At 57.3% G+C, this 25,438-nt stretch overlaps 1 protein-coding gene across 1 annotated transcript in view; it reads left to right on the forward strand.

Moving 5' to 3' along the window:
• UMODL1 (uromodulin like 1) overlaps positions 1 to 25,438 on the forward strand; it is a 67,567-nt gene that overhangs the window by 20,277 nt on the left and 21,852 nt on the right. Inside the window, exons 6-14 of the mRNA XM_035722768.1 lie at positions 1,663 to 1,803; positions 10,260 to 10,514; positions 12,806 to 12,918; positions 14,316 to 14,535; positions 18,523 to 18,660; positions 19,160 to 19,732; positions 20,845 to 21,102; positions 22,438 to 22,550; positions 24,357 to 24,570. Of these exons, the coding sequence (XP_035578661.1) occupies positions 1,663 to 1,803; positions 10,260 to 10,514; positions 12,806 to 12,918; positions 14,316 to 14,535; positions 18,523 to 18,660; positions 19,160 to 19,732; positions 20,845 to 21,102; positions 22,438 to 22,550; positions 24,357 to 24,570 (2,025 nt within the window). The remainder of the gene's footprint in view (positions 1 to 1,662; positions 1,804 to 10,259; positions 10,515 to 12,805; positions 12,919 to 14,315; positions 14,536 to 18,522; positions 18,661 to 19,159; positions 19,733 to 20,844; positions 21,103 to 22,437; positions 22,551 to 24,356; positions 24,571 to 25,438) is intronic.

Raw genomic sequence — 25,438 nt, forward strand, 5'->3', positions numbered from 1 at the left:
TCTTTAAGCCGACTTCCCTGCTGAGCACAGAGCCCAACACGGGGCTGGGCCCCATGACCCCAAGATCATGACCTGAGGCGAAACCAAGAGTCGGACGCTTAACCGACTGAGCCACCCAGGTGCCCTGGGAGGGGTTTTGCTCCCACGTCCCCCTTCCCTCGGCTCGCTCCCCCCGGGCCCCCTCCACACTGCCCATCCGCGATTCCCCTTCCACTCAAGCGCTGGTGAGCAGGTCCCAGGACAACTGAAGCACGGCCGTCCCTTCAGTTCTTGGGTCCCTAACCTTCCCTCTTGCCAATCCCCACCTTTGCCAAGGACACCCTTGGCCCTAGGAGGTCCATTTAGTAGAACTGCGTGACATTGAACTTGGCAAACCACACAGAGCTGGTCTTGTTTCTCGAAGGAATTACCTGGTCTTCTTCCTTTTCGGGGGGGGGGATCTTTGTCAGGGGTCAGCAAACTTTCTGGAAAGGGCCACACAGTACAGAGTTTTGGCTGTGGGCCCCATGGCCTTGGTCTCAACGGCTCAGCTCTGCCCTTGTGCTGAAACCCTGTACAGTGTGTGAGCAGAGGCCCGGGCTCTGTGGAACGTTCCAGCCCAAGATGCAGCTGCTGCTCCCTGGGCCGAGGGAGGACAGTTTCTCTTGCCGGTGGAGCTTCTGTGACACTGAAGGTGACACATAAACGGGGTGTGCCAGGGTCTGGAGCCCAGCGAAAATTCCAGTGATTGCATTTTACTCCCTTCAAAACCCACAAATGTTCTTGAAGAGCAGACTGAGCCAATAAGGGAAGGGGCTGTCTTGTCTGTTCTGATGAGGCCGCCGTCAGAGACCATGGGCACGTGCCTGTATCAAGCAAGTCGGGTTTATGACCCAAGGCAGCGAGAGAGAGAATGCACCAGCAGAGAGCCTGGCCATCTCGCAGTGGGGGTCGGGGAGTCTGCTAGAGGACAGTTTGGGTGGAGTCTAAGGAAGTGGGGCTTTGTTCTAGGTTGAACCCTCTCAGAGAGCGGACACAATGCTAAGACTGGGTGTCTCAGCAAATCTTGTCTAGAAGGAGGGGACCGCCAGCACGAAGATAAGCCATAACTGGTAAAGGACTAACAGTCACTCGTTTCAGCCAAGCGAGTGGGGTGGTGGTGTGCAGGTGACTCGGTGTCTGTGTTTCCTGTCTGGCTTAGATAAAATTGTGACGTGGCCTTGCTTGGTCTCGCTTTGTCCTGGTCGTGGAGCAGCCTTGTCTGGGCTGGTGTTCTGCCAGACTGTCCAACTGTTGGAGGAGAGTGACAGGCCTCTTCTGAACACCGGGGGCAGCTCCTTTCTCTTTCTGGTCCAGAACACCGCCCACCCGCAAGGTTTATTCTTGGGCAGGAGTTTCGGACCCCATTATTTCATGACCCTTCAGACTCGCTGGTGGCAGCAGTCCCCCCCCGCAGCACATGGCGCTGCAAGGTGGGGGTGCCGCATGACTGAGACGTGGGCCACCTGCATGGATGGACACCTGGCGGACCCAGGGGCTCTCTAAGACAGGCCTCCAGAAGTCACCCTGAGACCACTGCCCGAGCCACTTCTTCAGCCCGTGTGACGCCCGTCTGGAGGTTAATGCGAATGACAAGGTGGTTAGGGCTGTGTCAGATGTCTCACCCCCTCCTCTTGTCAATAGATGTCGATGAGTGCCTCATCGAAGAACTCAGTGCCTGCTCCGGGAGGGAGCAGTGTTCGAACATGGAGGGCTCATCCCAGTGCACCTGTCAGCCCGAGCCGCCGGCCTCGGCTCCCCGGAAGCTGAACCGCACGTGTGGAGGTGAGCAGCCGGGCCCTCCCTGCTGGGGGCGGCATGGCTGAGGGAATCTGCTCCGGCTAAACGGTCCACAGGCCACAGAGATCCTCATGTCTTGCAGAGAGGGAATGACTGACTCGTGTTCCGAAGAGTCACTTAGTTCTTTCCAACCTACTGGGTCCCGTAGTGGGCGATTCTTGCATTCGTCCTTGGAGTTCGTGAATGTCTGTTTATGTGCCGTTCACCGTGCTGGATGCTGGTAATAGAAACACGTGCAAATAGGTCACAACCTTTGCTCTTGGGAAACTCGGTAGAGAACACACCAAACGCTTGCCAGGCATGGCACGCAAGGCAGATGCCTGGATAGCTTATTGCTTAAATCGGGACCCTTCCGAGAGTGAAGGGGACGTGATCAATACTTACACTGGGACCACGGGAGTGACCTGGACTGTCCCTGTGACCCCATGGTCAACCTAGTTGGCACCGACAAGCAAGAGTCTAGCTCTGGTCCAGGCGGGTCAGGGGATGTGACAGGTGTATACCGGGTGCTGGGTGTATGTGATTGGCTTCTGCCAACAAGGGGCCTCTAGTAAGAAGTGGCTGAGTTTTGAAAGTGCTATGGCGTCGGTCAGCAAAGCCCTGGAATCTGAGGGGCGGAAGGCAGTGTGGAGAGGTGGAATTGAGGCATCCGTTGGCGAGGAGCCCTTGGGACTTCCTGATTAATTCGGTGCAGGAGAGGAAGAGGGACTAGGTAGCAGGCCCACGTCCTGGTTGAACCACGAACACGTGGTGATTCCCGAGTGGGTCGGGGCAGCTGTTAGGGTTATTAGCACTGCCTTTGATTATAGCAGTTTATATTGAGATGGCGATGGAATCAAGGGTCCAGGCCAGGTGCTGACCGAGTTGGATATTTGGTGCTGGTGCTCCGAGGGGGCTGCCCTACGCGAGTAACACGGGACGTCCGCGTCCAGGGGGCACTAGCGCTTCGGGCATGGGCATGGCTGGGAGAAGGGAAGGAGACCTTGGCCCGGAGTCCATGCGGGACGAGGTGCTGACACATTGCCAGGGCGAGGCAGGAAGCACGGCAGAAAGGAGCCTCCAGCAGTCAAGAAGGAACCATCCCAAAGAGGCTCAGAGAAATGAGCAGACCTGGCGGAGGCGTGGACTCGCAGGAGGGCCTTTTGGAAAGACGGGAGATGCCAACGCACACTTGTGTGCTGGTGGGGAGAGACCCTGGCTGCTTCTGGCAGCTCTGGGACCCAGGTCCAGCCTTCCCTTCTCTGGGAGGCTGCCCTTGGAATGTCTTCTCTCCTCCCCGCGGGCTGTCCCCAGCTGGGATGATGGTCACCTGCAGCTGCAGGGCTGGCGCCCGGCGGGGGGGGGGGGGCGCTGGGATGGTGAGCGGGAGATGAGCATCTGGAACCGCCAGCTCACGTGGAGGGAGCGGTGAGGGTCAGGTTACACACTCCGAGGCTGCCCGAGTGCTGACCCAGGGCCTGCAGCGGTCCCTCTCATGGCAGAAGGTGCTTTGCAGATGGGATTCGCTAAGGGTCTTGAGCTGGGGGTGGATGGTGGATTATTTGTGGGGCCAGTGTCACCACAGGGTCCTCATAAGAGGGAGGCAGGAGGCTCAGAGGCGGGGAGAGGAGACGGTCGAGGGAAGTGGAGGGGGCCCAGGTGCTGTGCGTGGCTTTGAAGGTGAGGGGGCCACTGGCCACGGAGACTGCCGAAGGCAGGGTCTGGATTCTCCCCTGGAGTCTCCAGAAGGAGCACAGCACCGCCCACACCTGCATCTTCGACTTCTGCCCGCAGAGCTGTAAGAGTGAATTTCTCTTGTTTTAAGCACTACGTTTGTGCTGATTTGTTACAGCAGCTTCGGGAAACTCATACACAGAGTGAGGTCAGGCCCCAGCGGAGGCGCGTGCCTGATGGAGCCCAGGCACCGGGAGGTGGTGGGGACGGAGTGCAGAGGAGGGGTAGGGGACAGGGGCAGGGCCAGGCAGGACCCACCCTGCACAGATGTGATAAGGCCACAGAGATTCTTCAGTCTTTATTCTGGAAGCTTGTAGCTTCCAATATAAGCCCAGAGAGGAGTGTGATGAATGTCCGCTGGGCCCCTGGGGACCCTTCTGGCTCCCTCTCTGTCCCCATCTGCTGCCCACCCGCACCCTCATTATTCCAAACCCCCTTCAGCATATCCCTCCAGCTGTCACACTCCAGGGTGTATCTCGAGGAGATGAAAAACCCAAATACCAGATCATAGCATCCCTTAAAAACCCCAAACTACAGTTCCTTAATCTCATCAAATATCCAGTCTGTTGACATTTCTCATTGCCCCATCACCATCATAACTTTTTGACAGTTTGTTTGAATTGCGACCTGGGGGTTTCCCTCCACCCCTCTGTTTCTCCTTGTAATTGCTGAAGGATCCGGCGCCCCTTCCCCCAGCTGAGTTTCCCGTAAGCTGGGATCTGCCGACTGGCATCCAGGGGCCCTCTATACCTGTCCCTGTTCTCTGGATTTTCTAAACCACAGTTGGCTCTTCCTTTAACGGTGCCCGGATCCCTGCGCATCTGATGAAGCCAATGGATCCCTTCTTAAAATGTTCCCAAGTGCATCAAATATATGGGATGACAGAGCAGACCGACCATACTGAGACACGGTTATCAAAATCTCATGACCCCAAGTGGTGACTCAGCTGCCCAAAGCCACGCTGTCCCCTTTCATCCCTTCGGTCAACTGTCGGTTGCAGGACTTGGCCACTGTGTCTCCCCACTGGAAGCCTTCAGGGAAGGCGGCATGCATGGGGCAACATGTTCCAGAGATTCCTGGCAACCAGGTCCAGTTGCCTACTCTGGCACCATCTTCATGGAAGACCCTTCCCTGTCACTTTCTGTTCCCTGTGTCCCCCTTTACTGCCCAAATTTCCCGGAAGTACCTGCTTGAGAATCCTTGTCTCAGCGCCTGCTTCTGGGAGAGCCCAAACTGAGCTGTAAGCTATGCACAGCTCCGTGCATTGGTTAAATCATGTGGTTCAGCCATGGGAGTGATGAGCCCAGATGATGCTCGGAGAGGCCACACCATCCTGTGGTACGAGACCTCTGGGGTTTCCTCGGGCACCAAAGTCACGACCGAAGGAAAGGCTACATTCTAGTCAGATGCTGGTAAAAATAAAGATCCGTCTTCTCATCTACCTTTTTGGGCCCCTGACATCTGTCTATGATCCCCATCCAGGTTAAGAACCCCTAACTGGGGGGCGCCTGGGCGGCTCAGTCGTTAAGCGTCTGCCTTCGGCTCAGGTCATGGTCCCAGGGTCCTGGGATCGAGCCCCGCATCGGGCTCCCTGCTCGGCGGGAAGCCTGCTTCTCCCTCTCCCACTCCTCCTGCTTGTGTTCCCTCTCTCGCTGTGTCTCTCTGTGTCAAATAATTAGATAAAAATCTTAAAAAAAAAAAAGAACCCCTAACTGGGTGACGGGCATTAAGGAGGGCACGTGATGTGATGAGCACTGGGTGTTGCCGGCAACTGATGAATCACTGAACTCTACATCTGAAACTAATGCTGTCCTACATATTGGCTTAATTGAATTTAAATAAATAAAAAAAAAGAACCCCTAATCCAGAGGCACCATTAGATTCAGATTCAGATTTGACCTTTTCTTGGCAAGGCTCCTTCTTATGCCCTAGGTGGTGTCCTGTTCTTCCACGATACGGGTTGTCCCTGTTCCTGCTGCCTTAGTGGCAGGAGACGAGTAAGCAGGACTTTTGTGGGACTGTCCTCTGAGTAAGACGGGACTCTGGAGGGCGCCCAGCAGCAGACGGGATGACCTGACGCACCTGTGGCCTGGTGCGCTCTGCTGCTGGGTGCAGAACAGACCAGAGGGGTCGTGGCAGACCCCGAATCCCACCTCTCCTTCCTTAGTGATGGAACTGGGAGTTTTATGTGAGATGTGCCCTGCTGCAAAGACGTTTCTCTACCTCCTTTGCAGGTAGGGTGGCCATGTGACTCACCTTAGCCAATGAGATAGAGTGGAAGTCTCCACGGGAGTTGGGAAGACTGCGTAAGGGCACTGGTCCCGCTGAGACCAGGGTGGGCATGGCACTATGATGGCCAAGGCCCTGTTCGCCATCTGAGCCACATGGTGACCTTGAGGTTAGACCCTAGCGATGGAGGAGCAAAGACAGAGAAGGAGCCTGGGCCTGAGCTGCCACGGATGTTCTCCACGTGAGGGGTATGCCTGTGGGGGGGGGGGAGCCCTGTGCTGTGGACTTTCCTCGTATGTGCAGCAGCTGATCCCGCTCTCACGGAGTTGGGGCAGGGTACCCGGCTGGCGATGGGACAGTGGGCACAGTGGGGACAGGCCTCCCCAGGACAGCGGGGCACGAACTATGGGCAGGGCTGGCAGGACAGGAGGCTGCAGGTCAGGGTTGCACCTTGCGATGCCCCGGCACCTTCTCTCCGACGGCACAGCCTACATGCAGAGACAGCCCCCTCCATGTGGCCGTGCAAATGTGGTCGTTCCAGAACGTGGGTTATTACTTTAACAACCTGTACCCACAGAGGAAGGTAAAGGTCCGTCTCGGTGGCCCCAGCAGACTGTTTTCGTTTCCTGCTGTTCCCCGCCTGGTTTTTTATGTTACTGAAATCCTGCTATGGATACAATTTTGTGTCCTGCTTTCTTCACTCACCATTATGTCACATAAAGTTTCCCGGGAAGCCAACTCATCTTCATCAGTAGGATTTTCGATGGTTGAGTAATAGAGCGGTATCCCTTAAATGCAGTTTCGCTTTCCATGGGGTCTCTTACCCGCGGTCCACCGAGGCCCCAAAGCAGATGACCCTCCTTCTGACGTATGGTCTGAAGGTCAACAGTAGACTAACCCTGGGTCACAACATCTACGTGACTCACCTCACTTCGCTTCCTCACACGGGCATTTTGTTATCACAAGAAGGGCGAGTGCAGGTCAGTAAGGTATTTTGAGAGAGAGAGCGAGAGAGAGACCACATTTCCCTGTCATTACGGTCCATTGTTAGAGTTGTTCTTTTATTATTCGTTACTGTTGCTAATCTCTTACTGTGCCTGGTTTATAAGTTGAATATGATCATAGGAATGTGTATACTTATACAGTATATAAGAGAGTGCGGTGCTGTCCGTGGCTCAGGCATCTGCCACCTTGAGAGGCATCCCCTACGGATAAGGGGAACCACTGTAATCATCTTCTACAGCAATGATATGATGCTCTTCGCTATTTTCCTCAAAGGGGGGGGGGCGCATTTAGCTTGCTTCCAACATTCTGCCATGAAAACTAGAACTTTCATTAACATTGTGAAGTGGTTATGGAGCATATTGTTATCACTGAGTTTGAATTAGTCATTTAATTCATATTCCCTTTAAAGGGACGGATGAGTGAGGACCCTCCCTTTGTTCATAACAATCTCACAGCCAAGAGCTGCTTAGTTAGCACTTAACCCTCCCCGTAGTAAGCGATTTATAGTCTCACCTGATTTCACCCTCAGAGCACCCCCAGGGGACACCTGCCCATATTGCGCTCATTTTCAGAAGAGAAAGGCCAGGTAAAGGAAGGTAACTGTTGGTACAAAGTCCCAAAGCCGGTTCTAACAGACAACGCTGTCCCTGTCCATCAGCTGAGGCCACCTTTCCGAGTACGCTCTGGCTGGAGGGCATTGCTCTGATGCTGGGTTATCTGTTTCTGATCCAGAGCCGCCACGGTGCATCCTGCAGGGACAGCCGTGATAGGGTGCCTGTGGCCCAGGGGCCATGCCCCTTCCTCCCCAAGTCCGTGTAGGGCCAGGAGTTGACCAGCACTCTAGAGCTATGGGGCTTTTTCTTTGCTGATGCAGAGCCTGACCGGGGTGCTGATTTAAGGTTCTTATTCACTGAGTCTTCCTGCTCTGCTGTGGGTGAGGGGCGGAGGTCCGTGAGCTGATGCTGGGAAGCGGGCTGGTCCCCAGCACCACCCAAGGAGTGGGAGGTGTCCAGGGTCAGTCCTCTCTTACTGGAATATTCCATCTCACAGCAGAGGAAGCTCCATGGAGTGAGGAGGCTTGTGTCCTGGTCACTGCCAATGAGTCTCTGTACTTGGCAAATGGTAGGCCCTCAAGCAATATTTATTGTCAGTGAATGAAAAGGCATGTTGGAGTGGTGGCTATTCCTAGGGTCCCTGGATGTTAAAGAAATTCACCTGCCAGCCTCACTTCTGGGAACAAAACACTCCTCTGCTCTGCTTCATGACTTTGGAGTCTGACTAGACATCAGCACCACCCTCCATGTGCACAAATGCGCCCACAAAGCTTTGCACAGGACCCTCCCACAGACCATCCTACACTGGGACCTCCGGGGGGAGTCCTGTCCCGTCAGCAAGCAGAGAAGGTTGGAATACAGTAATTGAAAATGCTCTGGCTAGCCATCTGATATATTAGACTCTATTTATAGTTAGGAGTGTTGCCAGCCACACTGTGCCATGCTACTCGACGTCCTGAGTTGCAAGTTCCCTTCAAGATAAAGGGCCGCTCGAGGGCGAAACATCACTAGGAAAAGCTGCACCCCCCGACCTCGCTTCTAATAGGCAGAAGAGACAAACGCAGTTTCCAGATCAGAATGTCAGAGTGAATCCCAATTGCTAAGGGGAACAGCGTATGTTTTCCATTTAGAGGCTAATATAAATGAGCAATCTGCTGGAAGCGTTTAGAGGTACAAACCCGTGGAAAATACAGCACAAGTTTCAGCTGCTTTTCTTGTGAAATTAGTCATCCATTTAATGACATGCAGGGCAGCTGGATTCTTGCCCCAAACCAAAGCCATCAGAAATACCTCAGGGCTCCCGCTGGCTAGTCCAAGAACATATTCTGTTTTTAGGATCAGGTGGCACTGTATTCAAGGTCACACTCACTCCCTCCGACAAGGTCTCCTTCCCAGCTGGAACCTCATGGCTACTCAGCTCCAGGAAGAAACGTTCTCCTGAACCCGGGGCTTGGCGAGGACTGGGCTGCCGGAGGGAGAGACAGCCGGGGCCGGCGAGAAGCAGCCGTTCAGTTCACCCATGCCAGCGCTCCTCACCGGCAGTCAGGCTTCTGACAACTTGATGCTCAGAACCTTGGCTCGAATCCTCAGCATTTCCACCTCGACAAGCTTCGGGTGTCAAGCTGATGGGCCCGAGAGAAAAGAGGAGCAGAGCCTGACCTGGGACATCCCGGGGAGCACAGGATCCCCATTAGCTCCAGAGATGGGTCAGGGGTGCCTGGAAGAAATGAGGGCCCAGACCCGTGGACGCAGGGAAACTGATGTGCGTCACCAAGACAGACAAACGTCAGGTCCCGGGTCTGGCTCACAGCTGCGGGACTGGGGAGACCTCAGGTAGCAGTGCCCTCAGATCACGCAAGGTCAAGAATTGAGCATTATTTTCTGGGGCCACATTTTAAGAGGAACTTCAGAAAGCTAGTGGGCAACGAGAAGGTGTCCTGCGACCGAAGGACGAAAATCCATGTCAGAGGGAAGACGGAGGGAAGGGGTCGAAGGATGATTTCCTCTGGGTCACAGAGGTGGGATCAGCCTTCGAATGTTAGAAGGTGGCGGGTGGGCAGCGCCATAAAGCTCTTCCAACACGCGGCACAGTCCTGCCAATCTCGGCCTTGAAAGCTAGCGGAAGAAGAACCCAGTTCCTGGGTGGCAGTGACAACACGGCACAGACAAGGGGCCGAGAACCACAACACCTGACCCTGTCACAGCTCTGGGGTGTCCCCGGGGGCCAGAAGTCCAGAGCCGGTGTCCCCGGGCCCAGATGGGGGCGGTGGCAGGCGTCTCTCGGGGGGCTGGGAGAGCCCACGCTGTGCAGGCGGTCTCCATCCCTGTGGCTACGCACCCGGCAGGGGCATTGCTGGATCCTAGGGTCATCCTATTTGGAATGTTTTGAGGAGCCTCCGCACTGTTTCCAGAGTGGCTGCACCGCCTTCCCACCAACGGTGCAGGAGGGTTCCCCTCTGTCCACATCCCGCCAGCGTCTTACCACTTGTGGTTTTGATTTTAGCTGTTGGGACAGGTGTGAGGGGGTACCTCATTGTGGTCTTGATCTGCATCTCCCTGATGACCAGTGACGGTGAGCCCCTTTCCGTGAGTCTGTTGGCCATCCGGATGTCGTCCCCTGAGAAATGTCTGTTCGGATCCTTTGCCCATATTTTAATTGGATTGAGTGGGGTTTTTTTTGTTTGTTTGTTTGTTTATTTGTTTTTTGTTTTTTTGTGGGTTTTTTTTTTTGCTATTGAGTTGTAGGAGTTCTTCACACATCTTGTATATTAGCCCCTTATCAGATGTATGATTTGTGAATATTGTCTCCCATTCTGTAGCCTGTCTTTTCATCTCGTGGATGGTCTCCTTTGCTATGCAGAAGTGTTTTATCTTAGTCTGACGTTTCCCGTGATGAATTTTGCTTAGATTTGCTGATCTCACTTGCTCTGTGCTTCACAGACTGCCCTCCCATCCGGGACTACGTGACCCTCAACGTCACCAGCAGCAGCTTTTGGGTGTCTTGGAGTTTAAATTCTACCCGGCACCGCACATTCCTCGTGTGGGTTTACAAGGGGGGGGAGCTCCTCCGGAGCTCCAGGACGGCGGGAAGGACGCTGCAGGTGGCTGGGCTGGAGGCCGGAGAGCTGTATGCAGTGAAGACCAGCTACCAGGCGTGCGGGGCCGATGTCACCGCCACGCTGACTGTCAGAACAGGTAAGCACACTCGCATGCGCTCCGCTTGTTACCTGTGAGTCTGTGATCCCACCTTCGTTCTATTGGCCCCGAGATTCACATCCTCCTTCACCCTCTTCTCAGGGCAGGGACAGTCGCTGGCCTGGTGCCACCCTTCCTGGCGGGGCTGGGGGCTCCGTGTCCTCGGAGCAGGGCCACGGTGGCTGTCTGTGGTCTCCACGACTCCCCTCATGCCCCTACATCTCGTCCTGTCTAGCGGGGCTCAACTCTCACACCTGAGGTGACGTGGGGAGCCCATCTTCCGGTTAGAAGGATTTAACAGTCAGAAATCACAGAGAAAAACGTGGAATAAAGCAAAAATGGCAGCGATTTTCATGCACTGAAAGAGCTTTCGTGACACTGCATTCACAGGGCTGAGTCCCCAGACCCGAGCTGAGCATCATGTGAAATCCTCATGGACCTGCTTCATTTCCCATGTGATGCACTTGACAAGCTAACGCAGAGCCCACCAAATGGTCCATGAAGCAGCTTTCTTTCACCAAAACAAACACGTTATAGGTGTGAACTAGGGATTCCTTTCCAGAGAGGGAAGCTGGTGTGGCCCAGGGGGCTCTGCAGGTGGCTGACCTTGCCCCACCCCATGGCTCCATCTCCCCTCGGCCTGGCCCCGGCCTCCCTGGGTGGGAGAGGCCTCGGTCAGGTCTGGCACTGGGGACGGGAGCTGTGTCCTAGGCTGGCCGCTGGCTGGGGACGGTGGAGCTTCCAGACATGCTGGTCTGGGGACAGAGCCCAGAAATCACTGTGAGACCCTGTGGGGTCTCTGTTGTGTAGAGATTAGTGCCAATGACCGTAGCAGCGAATGAGTGAGGGATGGAATGAGCGGGCCTTTGAGGACATGGCCCTACACCCTTTGTTAGCCAATTTGGGGCTGGCCCTTGCTAAATTGTCATAGCTCATAGAATGGTCCGCCGGAGGGTCCCCCACCAGCCCCAGCCATGAAGCATGCAAACCTTGGCGTATGAGGTTTCCGATTTCGGAGCAGGCAGCACCTCATCTGCTCATTCTGTTTTCCAAGTCCTGTGGGGAGTAAGTGGAGGGGGCACTCTGTTTCCTAGGTCATCCCGGGAGTGAGGGCACACCCCAGCGCTCCCCACCCCCTGCTTCCTGCTGTCTCTCCTCCCCTGCTCCTCTCAGACCAGAAGTGCCCTGGGAACTTTCCCGTGCCCTCGGGAAAGTTCCAGAAGACTCCTGACTTGCCAGCCTTCTTTCCGCAGCCTTGGTTTTCTTTTCCTTCTCCGTATGGTAAAAACGCCGTTTGTGTGCACACTGCTCTTTTAAGGAGCTTGATTCTCTATCTAATTAATCTGGCCATGTTAGGAGCCGGCCACTCGGGAGACGGTGGGCACGTTGGCTGCAGTGGGTACAGAGCCTCACGGAGAATCCGGATTTCCCAGGCACAGGTGGACACTGACCTTCCAGGAGGCTCCTGTTGTGGGCAGGGGCGAGGCTGCCATCACAGGGATTCTTGCTGCCCTGAAGATGGCAAAGGTCCGGAGGGGCCCTGATCTAGAAACACACAGTATTCACCCTGGTGACATTTCTGTGGCCCGTCGTGGTGTGCACACAGAGCAGTGGTAGACCGTGCCTCCTGCCCAGGCTTGCCGAGGGGAGCGGCTGTTAGGTCGTCAGGGAAGCAGACACGCAGCGGGACCGGCTGTGCGTGTGGACTGCACTCTCGGCACTGAAAGAGACCTGTGTTCTCCTGTCTCATCATACTTGTCTAGCTTGGCTTACGTCCAAGCGAAGGGTGCCTCCCGCGCAGGGTGACGCCCTTACTGGTTTGCAGGGACAGAGTAGGCCCTCCGGGCGGGACTTCGGTGCGTAGAGCTGGAGGGTCCTGGGTGAATGGGGCACATTGGTCACCAAGTACGGGGGCCTGCATAGGGCCCGAGGAGGGCCTGGTGGGCCGGGCAGGTGAACGGGGCGGGAAGGCAGGAGCCATGCAGTGTGAGGCGTGGCGGGAGGGACCTTCAGACCTCACGTGTGGCGGCCGAGTTTGGGTTCCCGCTAGTGTGGGACAGCTGCTCGTGTCCCGCCCGCCCCTCTTCTGGCTTAGAAGTGTGTGTGTGTCAGGGGGCTCCTTCCCTCCATGCCCCCCCGCGCGTCTCCGCATCCCGGACACCTGCCTCCGTTTGTCCTGGAGGGCCTAACAAACGTCCCGTCAGAAGAAGAGACTTTCTGGGGAGCAGGGACAGCAAGGCGTGTGACTGTGCGGCACCGATTTTGGCTAATGTGTGTTACTGCTATTGCAGACGCCCGCGAATTCAAAGTCACCGTCAGGGTCCTGAACCGCAACGCAACAGAAGACCTGCTCAACCACAGCGGCCCCGAGTACCGGGACTTTTCCCGACAGCTGCTTGGCGAGGTAAAGCCAGAGTGCAGACACGGTGCCCCGTGGGGGCGTCCGAGTGAGACACCTGCACGCATGCATGCACCAGCCCCCGGCGCTGAGCCCCTTCTCTGCGACTGCGCCCCCCCCCAGCCCAGACCCCGCACTAATTACCCAGGCGCGCCCCCTTATGGGGCACTGCATCTAGATTTGAGACAAACCGTCTTTGAAAACCATGCTCTGGTTCAAATGGGCTCTTGATGGTGCAGCCGGGTTTTCTGTGGAACCTTCCATCGGGGGCCCTGGGCATTTATCTACCTCCCTGCTTTGGGGCGGCTTTGCTGGGGTGGCATTTACCAGGGATCGCGGCATCCATCCCTCCCCGAGGCTAGCAGGGGACAGAAGCACGCAGCCCGGGAGGACCTTTGGGTGACAGGCCAATTAGAGAGCAAAGGGACTTGCTAAACCATCGAGAACCATGAATGGTCTAAGATTTTATCCTTCCTGCCAACTGGTAAGTAAGCGTGTTCCTGTCGGCTGGTGCTGGTGGAGGACTTGGGGTCCTGGGGTCAGTTCCCTCTGGGCCGCAAGTCCCACGGGGTGACGTGGAGGGACCGGGGGGGGCTGGGAGGGGCACACACAGTGGTCTGCGTCACAGCCGAGGAGCCCCGAGCTGAGGCAAAGTGAATCTTGTAAAGGGCTGAAAGCAAATCTGCCTAAACGTGGCTCCAGAGAGAGACACTGTCTTTACGGCAGCAGACGTGAACAAATCTGCCCTTTGCTCTGGAGGGGCCGCTGTCTGTCTCCTGAGGTTGTTCACCCCCACAAACATCTTGGAAAGAGACTTTGGAGCCAAGGGGCAGTTAGCGCCTCTGCTTGCAAGATGTGTAGACGTGGGACAGGCGGAAGGAGGGTGTCTCTCCTCATTCACCTACCTGGTGATTCTTGTGCTTGTGCAGACATGGTGTGGGGTGGGGCGGGGCGAGGCTGGTCTCCCTCGCTCGGCATGCTGGTCCTGAGCACCTGCTTGCCCCGGGGCTTCCCCGGGGATGCAGCCAGGAAGGGGGGCAGCTCCAAATAGCCCCTCACGGTCTGTCTGTCTCACACACACATTACCTGCACACGGATTTTCAGGGCACGCAGAGTGGATTGTGTGTCTCCGGCTCACAATGGGGAGCCCAATTGTAGGTTACCATGGATTCTCACAAAGACCGACAGGCCCGGGCCGGCTGTCCCTGGGGAGGCCCAACTGGGGTGCAGGGAGCCGGGGTGTCTCTGCTTGCCCCGAGAGGCTGGTTGCTGGGCACCTTCTCTTGGTCATGAAGGGGACAGATCCTGGGCGCTATCCGTGCGTCACATGGGCCCCGCTTCCAGGTTTTGAAGACGCTGATGGGAGCATCTGCTCTGAGTGGCTGTTGTCTCTTCTCGGCTAGGTTGAAAACTCCTTCCCGCCCGCGGTGTCCGACCTGTACAGGAGAGGGAAGCTGAGGATCCGGATCGTCTCTCTCCAGGCCGGAAGCGTGCTGGTGACGCTCAGGCTGACGGTTCAGGACCCTGAGTTCCCAGTGGGAATCTCCACTCTGGCCCCCATGCTCCCGCCTCTGCTGGCCAGCACGCTGTTCCAGATCGACCCGCGGGGGACACGTGTGCAAGGTCGGTTCCCCTCCACACCCAAGCCTGCCGCCGGCCAGCCACGCTAGTTCAGGTCCACGTTTACTTTACTGTAAAAGATCGATCAAGTACATGAAATTCGTAGCCTCATTCTGTGTTCCTGCCTGGGATCTGGAAGCCTACCCGCATCCCGCACCTCCCTGCTCCGGGTGGGAGAGGGACCCCAGAGCCCGGGGAGCTCACTTCCGTAGGTGGCCCAGAATGCAAGGTGGGATGGGGCTGGAGGACCCTGGAGGGGACGGGCACCGGGGGCTGACTCTGCGTCAGGGCCCAGCACCACTGCTGCCGCGCCACCTGCTAGCGTGGGCGTCTAGTTCCTTGGCTCAAACGTTATGTAATTTTACTTGATGTTGCCTTGAGGCAGGAAGTCACAGATCAGGGGAGGGGGAGAGACCTAGAGACAGAGAGAGAGAGGAGGGTGGGGTGGAGATGGGGAGGAGAGAGACACAGTCAGAAATAGAGGTAGAGAGGAGAGAAACAGAGACATAGAGAGACAGAGACAGAGATATATACATAGGGAGAGACAGAGAGTCAGAGAGATAGAGACAGAGAGACAGAGACATGGAGAGAGAGAGAGAGAGACAGAGAGTGACAGAGATGTGGAGAGAGACAGAGACAGAGAGTCAGAGAGACAGAGAGACTTGCTGGTGTGTAAGAAAGGTTTTGCCACTCGAATCCGGGGATGAAGTTCCATGCAGCGAAAGCACCTGCAGCCTCCACGTCAGCAAGCCTGCCTGGGGCTCCGTCTGGGGAGCGGGTGTCTGAGAGTGGGCTGTCACCTCCTTTGAGCTTGGTCACCTTCTGGCTTGCTGTTCCACCCCCCCCCCCCGCCCCCAAGGATGCAGGGAAGGCCGTGGGATGGTCACATCTGGAGTCACACCTGGAAAACCCCTGCCTGCTTAGCCTGGGGGTCGCTGTGTCACTCACCCTCAGGGATGGAGATGGCAGTGGTCCCCTGCACCTGGGAGGCCTGCTTACGTGGGCTCAGGGGCTAAGTGCAGGGAGGCACAGGGTGCCATGTGGGTGGGTCCTCAGCGGGCACCCGCACGACCCACCTGAGACCAGATCCGAGCAATCCTCAGGTGACCCAGACACCCGTTACGTGCTACTTCCCAGCCCTGTCCCTGTGCACCGGGCATTAAGTTACTCCAGATCTTTGCCAGTGTGTTGAGTGGTGGCCCCCAAAAGAAATGTCCACCTAGAACTTCAGACTTGTTTGGAGGAAGGGTCTTTGCAGATAAAATTAAGGTAAGGATCTGAGATCATCCCGGATCAGAGGAGGAGAGACCCAGACACACAGGAGAAGGCCACATGGAGGCAGAGGTAGAGGCTGGAGGCCACAAGCCCAGGCACACCGGCAGCCCCAGAGGGAGTGAGGCCCTGCCGCACCTTGACTCTGGACTTCGGCCTCTAGAAGTGTGGGAATGAGCCTCATGGTTTCCCGCCAGCCTGGAAGCTTGTGAGGATCTGAAGGGGGCCTCTAAGAAGTAATGTACAGGAAGAAGAGGGTCTTCATCGCTAGCGTTCTAGGGCTGTTAGCAGGTCTCGTTACTCGTCCCTGTGAGGTTCCAGAAGCCCCTCTGCAGTTATGAGCCCTCCCGGCTCTCGCCCTGTAGGCTCCCTGCCCAACGGCGGGCTGTTTGCTGAGGGGTGGCTGTGGGAGGCCCCCCAGGGCTGGGACCCCTCTTCTGCCCAGCGCCTGGGGCGTGGGGCACCAGGCCCCGTGCAAGGTCTTCTGACCCAGTGACCACTGGCTGCTGTCAGCTTAGCCTGCAGGCAGCACCACCCACCCCCCCGCCCCCGGCCACAGCCCCACAGTGGAGATTCCCACTCGGGCAGGCAGCCCAGGCCTGAGCCCTCCCCAGGAGCGCTCTAGCCCCACGGGCGGGGAACCAGAGACCGCAGAAGGCCAACAAACCACAGCCCAGAGAGCCGCCCCCCCCCCCCCCCCGTGGCTCACACAGAAATGCTATTGTTGGCGGCCTCGAGCATTCCTGGGTGATTTGGGGGCTCTCGCCTGCCATGAGTCAACATGTCCTACAGCGTGGGGGGTCACGTTGTCATGACCTCAGCTTCTCCCTGAGGCCCATCTGTTGGGGGGGGGCGTCCCTGGGTGGCCACGTGTCCTTGGTCTTCCTCCAGGAGGGCGTGCCCCTCGCTGAGCAGCACCCTCTCCCTACGAGCCGCGCCCTCCAGGGGCCTGCTCACCCTCGCCCCAGCGGCCCAGCTGGAAGGGGCAGAGCACCGCCACACGCTCGGGGCCCCTGCCCGTGTCCTTGGCTGGCAGGTCCAGAAGGTGCCGAGGCCACCTGGCGGCTCTCACCGCAGACCTGCCTCCTCCCTCTGAACTCCAGACCCAGAACCACCTGGCCTGGGGCTCTCATGCAACTCCCAGCGAAGCTGTCCGTGCCTGACTCTGGGCTTGCTTGCCAGCTGGGTGCTGGGGGAGCTAAGGCTCGGTGAATCACCATGCCTAAAAATAGCCACCCGGTGCTCAGTGGTGGGAGCTCTGCTCTCCTCGGGGCCCTGCTGTCCGGCCAGCCTGGGCTCCATCCCCAAAACTCCTCAAGCTGCCTGCAGGCTGGAGGTGGGGCAGGGATCCGGGAAGACCAGAGGGCCGGGGCACCGGGGCCCTGTGTGTGAAGGAGCCCCTGGCAGGGGGTGGGGCATGGAGGGGTAAGTGTTGCTTCAGCTGATGAGCCTGTTGGTCTTAGGGAGCTGTTTCTGTGAGCGTCCGTTAAGATCACGTGAAGCAAAACTGAAAACCACAACAGGAGCATAGAGCACGTGGCTGCAGAGCTTTCTCTGCACAAAACTGAACTTGTGCCCTGTCTTGACTTCAGTCCGGGCCGAGTCCGGGCTCCTCTGCCACGCCGAGCACGGATCGGGCTCTTCTTCCTACAGCTCCGGGGAAGCTGGTGCAGAAGGGTATCGTGACCGGTCTGGGCACGCATGGGCCGCCCAGCCCAACCCAGCCCGGGCGGGTGCCCCAGCCTGCTCCCCTGGATGATCTGAAGGATGGATTCTTGGGGGTGGGAAAACCATGCCCCCCGCCCCCAGCTCCTCCTAACCTGGAATATAGCTGGAGATATTTATTCCTTAAGGTTTATCACACGTATTACACGTAACACTTCGTCAACCAGTCACGTGTCAAAATGCAAGAGACCATCAGGTGTTTCCTTACGAGAGTGGGGTTGGCAGTCATCTGGGGGACCGGGAGGGGGGATTGGAGAGCGCCGGAGAAGGAAGGGAATGGGGATCCCCGTGAACCTAGTTTCAGGGTTTGGCTGATGCTAGTCCTGGCTGCTGCTGGTTGGAAATTCCCCGGCTGTGGTGGGCATGGTGCGTGAGCAAGCACAGGGGAGCCCTGGGCGGGGGGTTGACTCGCTCACCTAATGCTCTTCCTTGCTCAGCTCAGGAGGGTTCCCAGTGACGTGGGGTCTTTGGGAGTCTTAGTTTCCCAGACGGGGGAGGAAATGTTCAAGGGCCATTCCTATCTGAGTCGCCAAAAGTTCATGTTATACTTAACCAGACTCCTCTGGTCTTGGTTACTTTTCTTTGTTGAAGTGCTAAATGTTAGGAGATATTGGCACATCAGAGAGAAGGGAAATCATCCCGTTTTGGGGGGTCTGGGAACAAAGAATCAACAAGAGGGGACTATATTCATCCCAGTGGCTGCTAATTGCTCCAGAAGGAACCGACATTCCCTAATCTTTGCCCCCAGATCAGCCAGCCAGCAGTGAAGGTCGGCACAGGCAGATGTGCTGTCTTGGGTCAGGGGCAGGCTTCTGGAGAGGGCTCTGGGCAGGGCCTCCGTCCCGGGGCCCGCAGACGCCAAGGGCACACCACGGACTCCCAGACTTCATCCCTCTGACTGTCTGCTGCAGAGATGCTTGGGAAGAACCCTGCTCCGTTGCTGTTCTGTTTCTGAGTAGCCTCTGTCCTGTTTCTCTCCTGCCCGCCCTGCAGATTGGGATGAGTGTGCAGACAGCCTGGGGCACGACTGCTCCCCCGCTGCCCAGTGCATCAACCTCGAGGGCTCCTATACCTGTCGGTGCCGCACGGCCAGGGACGCCAACCCCTCCCGCGCGGGCCGGGCCTGCGAGGGTGCGCCCCCACCCCGGAGACCTGATATCTCATATCCTTTCTAATATCCACAGGCCACTGTCCTGCAAGCTCTCCTTGTGCATGTAATGCCCAGCAGGCTGGTGACGGTGCTTAGCACCAAGCCCTGCACTGAGCCCAGATCTAGAGAAATTGCCCCATTTCCACAAGGGCCCGATGGATCCATCTGAGGCCTGCAAGAACGGAGGCCTGCACTTACGTCTCCTGGCTCGGCGGCATCCCGGGTGGCGCTCCACTCTGGCACATCTGAGAGCTCTCATTTATCAAGTGGAGAGGCCCGCCTCCCTCTCTGAGAGCACGTGGGGGGCTGTGGACATGGGCCCCACTAAACATTCATAATCCCATAATCTCCAATGACACAGACTATGTCCCTCCTTGGGGCCCACCTGGGGGGCTCTTGCCCGGGGGTGGTATCAGGTGGGTTTTGCTTAGGGTCTGTGGTCCAGATGTCCCCTCTGAGAGTGGATGTGTGTCTCGGCAGGTGACGTGGTGAACCCCACAGGACGTGTCCTGGCTCCGGCAACAGGTGTAACAGCCCCAGCGCTCGGCACAGAAACAACAGCCCTTGGCCGGGAGACTCCGGCCTCGTGGCCCGGCCCTGGGCACCCCTGGGGCACCCCTGCAGCAGGCCAGGCCCAGACCCCAGGGCCCCCACCCAGGAGAGGGGGCAGCGGCGTGGTCAAGCAGGACAGAAACAGCACAGGGCAAGGCATGGGGGAGGAGATGCCCAGCATGGCTCCAGGCTCAGTGACCGGCCAGTGGACGGCCAGCAGAGCTCCCAGGACAAGCCCTAGCTCCCCTCCTGGGACCATGAAGGGCTTGCTGGACACCACTGGATGGTTATCAAGAAACTCCACCACGGAACCGTCCTTCTGGCCCACTCCTACCAAGGGCCCCACAGACCACATCGAGTGGCACACCAGTCTCCCCGCTTGGAATACACCATCAGCACTTCTGGACCCCACGGAACGACAGCACTCGGACCCTGGGCCATCCAGCTCCCCAGACCTACCCTCAGCCCCCACCCCTGAGTCTCTGAAGCTTCCGGGCTGTGGTGAGTGTCTCGGATGGCGTGTCCTAGGGGACGCGTGCCCCGAGGCCCCAGCACACCGGGAATCAGTTGAGTCCCGGTTGGCAAAGCCTCACACAGTCACTGAGTCCGAGACCTTTGAGAAGAATCAGGTGCATTGTTCCTTGTACGGCTGGGCCAGGCAGGGTACAGCGTGGCCCCGTCCCTGGCGGTGGCTTCTGTCTTGTTAGGACAGGAACCTGGTCCCTGAGCGTGCTGCTGTCCTCTCCTCCCAAGCCTTCTGGTCACCCATAGCAGGAGCAGGAAGTCAGGCCTCAGGGGGAGCCTGTGGGGTGCATGTATCCCATTATGCCCTGTGGGACATCCCCCAGAAGTGTTGGACACCCCGACATTTGCATGCCTCCCCAGCAGTGCAGGCCCCTCGAGCCTGGTGCAGGACCCCCGCTGGGTTGACCCCCAGCATTTGCACTGACACCACACAGAGGGCTTAGCCATTGCCAAGGTCGCGGGGCAGCGCTGTGGGGGACAGCCCTGCGTAGGAAAGCTCCCAGAGGGGAGGCCACACTGGCATCTCTGAGCTCACTGCGCTAGCCCGACCCTGGGTCGCATCCAAATAGAACTAATAGAACAAAATAAAACTAACGTAGCTAACTAGACGTAGCTCCATCAGTGCATTCCCTCTGCTGAAAGGTGCGGGTTCCAAGACGAGACTTTAAGCCCCAGTAAGCCAGGGCCGTCGAGCGCCCCTGGATCACCCTGCAGGAATGGCTCTGTGGCCAGCCGGGGCCCCCTCTGCTGACCCCTCTATGAGTCTGCTCAGGGGTGGAGGTGTACCCCCTCTGGAAGAGCCGCCCACAATCTGCTCAGGAGGTTTGCTTTGGGGAAGAGCAGGGACCCCAGTGGCAGAGAGGAACACAAATCGGAAGGGGCTCAGGAGGGCCCTCCGGGGAGCCTGCACCACATGCGTGGCTAGCAGCAGGCGACTTCGAAGGACTTCCCCGGCTGGCGTCCCTGGTGCCCTCTCGTGTCCCCGAGCAGTGTATTTGATGGTAGCGTTTGGCGAGGCTTCTCCCGTCATCTCTCCTTGAAACATTGGATTGACTTCAATCTTCTCGGTGTTTCTACGCATTTCCCAGTTCCCGTCCCCGTCGGAAGCGTCACCGCCTCCAATGTCACCAGCACCAGCTTCCATGTGGCGTGGGTGGCGGATCTCGCCCTGCACCCCACCTTCCAGCTCACCGTGCTCCCCATGCGGAGCCCTGCAGTGCACCTGGAGACCCAGGACGCAAGCCTGACGCTGTCGGGACTGGAGCCTGGTGTCCTGCACCTGGTTGAGATAGCGGCCGAAGCCTGTGGGAAAGGAAGTGCCAGGGCCCGCCTGAAAGTGAGGACAGGTAATATTGGTTGGTTTCAGAAATGCTTGTTGCCGCTTGTTCTTAAAGGGAGGGAGCAAGTATGAGAACGATTTTCAGCACGTTCAGGTTCAAAAGAGCTGGATTCCTCCGTGAGCGCCAGGGTTTCTGGCCTCTTACCGACCTAGGAATGCTGGCTCCGCTCTCCCGGAGCTGGCTTTCAAAGCGCAGCCCAGGAGGCAGCGAGTTTCAGGGAAAGGCGAGGGGCAGACCGTGGGCAACGCAGGGGCGCAAAGCGCTCAGGACTCTGTCTGTCCCCAGAGGTGGCAGCCGCTTGCTGCCCCGTGTCCTCGCCGGTACGTCGCAGGAAAACACATGTGGTGCTGGCGTACTCAGCGTTCCGCATGCCCTCTGATTGTTCCCGCTCTCAGCGGACCTGGACTTGGCTTCTAGGAAGGACAGGTAGACAGTGGGAAGTCTGACAGTCGGACGGCTCAGCTTCACGTAGTTGTGATTGTTCTGTGTTCAGATAAATCCCTTGTTTCTCCTCCTTTGCACCTGTCATCCAGATGTTTTCCTGAATGTCTGACTTGCTCAAACGGCCAAGGGCTGGCTGATGTTGCAGATGGGTCCTCAGATCTTGGGCAGCTGTCTCAGGGCTGACGGCAAGGTTCTCTGAGGCGGGGTGCACAGCCCTTGGGGGTGCCAGTAAGAAGAGTGTACAGCTTCTGTCTGTGTCCCTTAGAGTACCGATCAGCTGTGAACTGGGAAATCAGAGGGAAGATGGTGTGCGAGGACGGGCAATGTTCCTGGACCACATTCTCGTACCACGGCCTCCTAGAAGCCCCAACGTGGAGGGCAGAGATGCTAATGGAGCAGGGACTGCCCTTAAGCTGCAGAGAGACAGTGCTCTAGGAGAAGGAGAAGCAGGTCAGGACCTCTGGGCACTCTGCTGTGGGCTGCGGACTCCGACAGTGGTGGGGCAAGGCTGCCCCACGCCTCCATCGGCCCAGGACAGCCAGGGGTACATCTGTGGCCCTGGCATAATTAATGCACAGTGGTTCCTTTCACTATCAACGTTGTCCCTGCTGGTAAATCATCCAGACGCCACACAGGGGTGGCGAGGTGAGCGGAGGGGCTGTTCTTGTTCCACAGCCTCCAGAAGATTCTCCTTCTGGGCGCAGGCCATGTGCCGGCATCCTCTGGGGTCAGTGGGCGGCATCTGTGAGGGCCGGGCACCATCAGCCTCTATGTGATGTTCTTTCTGGCCACAAAGAAAATGTCGATATGGAGACGTGTTACCGAATACGTGACCTAATGCTTTTCCCGTCACCTGATGCGTTGCCGCTCCAGACGTGTTTATTCTCTGTCCTGCAGCGGCCCAGAAACTCAGAGGCCGAGTCAGAATAGCAGATGTCAGCTATGTGGAGTCCTTCCGCAACCCAAGCAGCAAGGAGTATCGGGACTTCCAGGAGCGATTCTTTAGGATGGTGAGTTGGAGAAACCGCCCCTTCCTTTCGGGATGTGCTGAGGGAGGTGGGTAGAATCCCAGTCACAGCCAAGCAGGCGCTCGGGACCCCTCATCTCCCAAGGGAGCTGGGCGTCCCTCGGTCCGCCACGAGACACATCAGCAGGTGGGAGCCACGCCCTGTCCTCTGTTGGGTCCTCCTTTACACTGTTAGCTGTTGAGCGAGCCTCCTTTATCGAGGTGGGGCCTCGTGGAGCAGAAAGCCTGATGAAGGAAATGTTTTAAAAAATTGACATTTATTTCACGTATCCTAAAATTCACACTTTCAAAGTGCTTAGTGTTGTGGTTGAGGTTTTATCTGTGAAATTGTGCAACTGTCACCACTAATTCCAGAACATTCCCATCACCCCCAAAACAAGCCCCGCACCCGTTTCCTGCGACTCTCCCCCGCCCCCTCCCCTGGCATCCCTGACAACCGCCACTGTGCTCTCTGTCTCTGTGGATCTGCCTGCCCTGCCCGTCTCATGTGCCAAGAATCACGCAAGACGGGGCCTTCTGCATCTGGCTTCTTTCTCTGAGCGGGCTTCAGGGCAAGTCCAGGATGTGGCAGGGACTTCCCCACACTTTATGGCCGGATAACTGTCCACCGTATGGACGGACCATGTTTTGGGTATCCATTCACTGGCTGGAGTGCATTGAGATGCTTGCAGTTCCTGGCGAGCATGAATAGAGCGCTGATATTTTCCCTAATCTTTCTGGTGCTTCCCCTGCCATCTCACGCACACTCCCAGAGACGGTGTCCTTTTACAGGTCAGTCGGGGCGGCAGCCTCCATGTTCTTTGTTGCTGGAGGTTGGATTCCCCTTTGACCCATAGAGGATGCACTAGTCATGATCTCGTGGTCTTGTTTGTACCATGGACCTCTCGTCCATTTTAGCTTTTCCTCACTCTGCAGTTTAAGACCAGGAGAGAGGGTTTGGCAGCGCCACCTCGGGGCAGAGCGTGCTCACACCATAGCGTGATGCCTGCATTTCTGTTCTACACTAAAGGCATCACTAGCTGATGAAATGGGTCACGCTGCCTCCAGGAAGTGTCCCTCTGGGGCTCCTCGGGATCTGGGATTCTGCCTTATTTGTTCTGGGTGCCCAGCTCCTGGCCCAGTGCATGGATTCAAGCACTGCTGATGGCTCGATTCAATGGCTTCTTTAGGTTCCGTGATGGTCACACATAATACTAAGCAACAGCACTGAGCATCAGCCCACAGAGCCCTGGGGGTCACATGCAGCAGCCCCATTTCCACTCAAATGTCTGGATGAATCCTTCCTCTTCAAACCATGTCCTCGCTTGCCTACTTCTGGAGACTATTGTTGGTTTGTCTAGAATTTCAGGATAGCAAATAATCGTGCACCGTATCACTTACGTAGGACTTTCGGACACATTTTGGGAGGTTGTGGGTTCATGTGGCACCTTGTCCCTTGTCACTTAAGTGAGGAGCCTGGAACTTTGTTTTGAGACTAATGCGAAGTGCAACCAAAAGTGACTTTAATCCAAACCTATGACAGATCCCTCTCTGTCCCCCCAGGACAGGGCTTTTGCATCTTGCCCGCACCGGCCAGCAGATATGCTTTTGGGGGACGGGGCTCTTCCCGGGACCTCAGGACCCACAGGCACTTGTGCTGGGCTTGGGACACGGCACACAGGCCGAGGCCCAGAACTGAACTTGGTCTTGGCCGTTTTGCTGCTGGCCAGACTCCCAGGAGGTGCCCCTTGGGTCAGGTGGTCGGCTTCCTCTCGGTGGGCAGCTCTTTTCACCTGCGGTCTCTCTAAAGGTGCGGGCTTCCTTGCCAGCCGCCGTGCTCCGGCTCGTGGACACCGGCGGGGTCCAGATGGAGGTGACCCGCATCGCCAACGGCAGCGTTGTGGTGGAGTTTAACCTGCTGATCACTGCAGACGTGGATGTCCGCGAGGTGTCCGCCGCGTTCCTCGTGGCCTTTCAGAACGTGTCTCTGCTGGAGGAGGTCGGAGGGGACACCTTCATACAGGGTAGGTGGAGGCCGGGCCCCCCGGAGACTTACCGTGTTCTGGAAGAGAGGCAGAGAGAGCCCAGCTTCTGCCTTCATTTGGAAGATGTCACCCCGTGCACCTCCTCTCAGGGGCCCCCCTGCAGGAGGTGAAAGTGGGGAGCAGATAGGACCCTCATTTCTCTGATCACTACTGTGTTGTTTCTGAAGGTTTAGGGGCTGGAAACACCCTGGCTTGAAGCTGCTCAGATGCCCAGAGATGATGCTCCCCTTCCGGGGGCCGCATCCCATCCTGGGCCTCCTCTGCCACCCACATCACTGGGCTGAGGACGCACCTGTCCCTCTCTGCAGTCACACTTCCTCCCAGGCAGTTTCCAGGGAGATCCTGGTAAAAATAACGGAAAAGAAAAGCATCTTCTCTCAAGTCGTGCTCGTCAGCTCGAGCTGTCATAACCAAATACCACAAGCGGGGAAGCTTAAGCAACATGAGTGTACGTTCTCAGCTCTGGAGGCTGGACGTCCACGATCCTGGGGCTGGCTGGTTTGTTTTCTGGGGCAGGGTCCTCTCCCTGCCATGTGGACAGAGGCTTCTCACTCTGGCCTTCCCCCTGTGTGCACACAGAGCTCTGGTGTCTCGTCTTCTAAGGACACCACCCCTGTTGGGTCGGGGTCCCACCTTTATGGGCTCATTCAGCCTCAATTACCTCCTAAACACGCCATCTGCGTACGGTCATATGAGCAGCTGGGGCTTCAACGTATGCATTTTTTAAAGAGATTTTATTTATTTGGCAGAGAGAGAGAGAGAGCGTGCAAGCAGGGGGAGTGGGAGAGCAGGGACCCCGATGTGGGGCTCTGTCCCAGGACCCTGGGATCATGACCTGAGCCGAAGG

The sequence above is a fragment of the Zalophus californianus genome, chromosome 1, assembly GCF_009762305.2.
Source record: "Zalophus californianus isolate mZalCal1 chromosome 1, mZalCal1.pri.v2, whole genome shotgun sequence".
NCBI lineage: Eukaryota > Metazoa > Chordata > Mammalia > Carnivora > Otariidae > Zalophus > Zalophus californianus.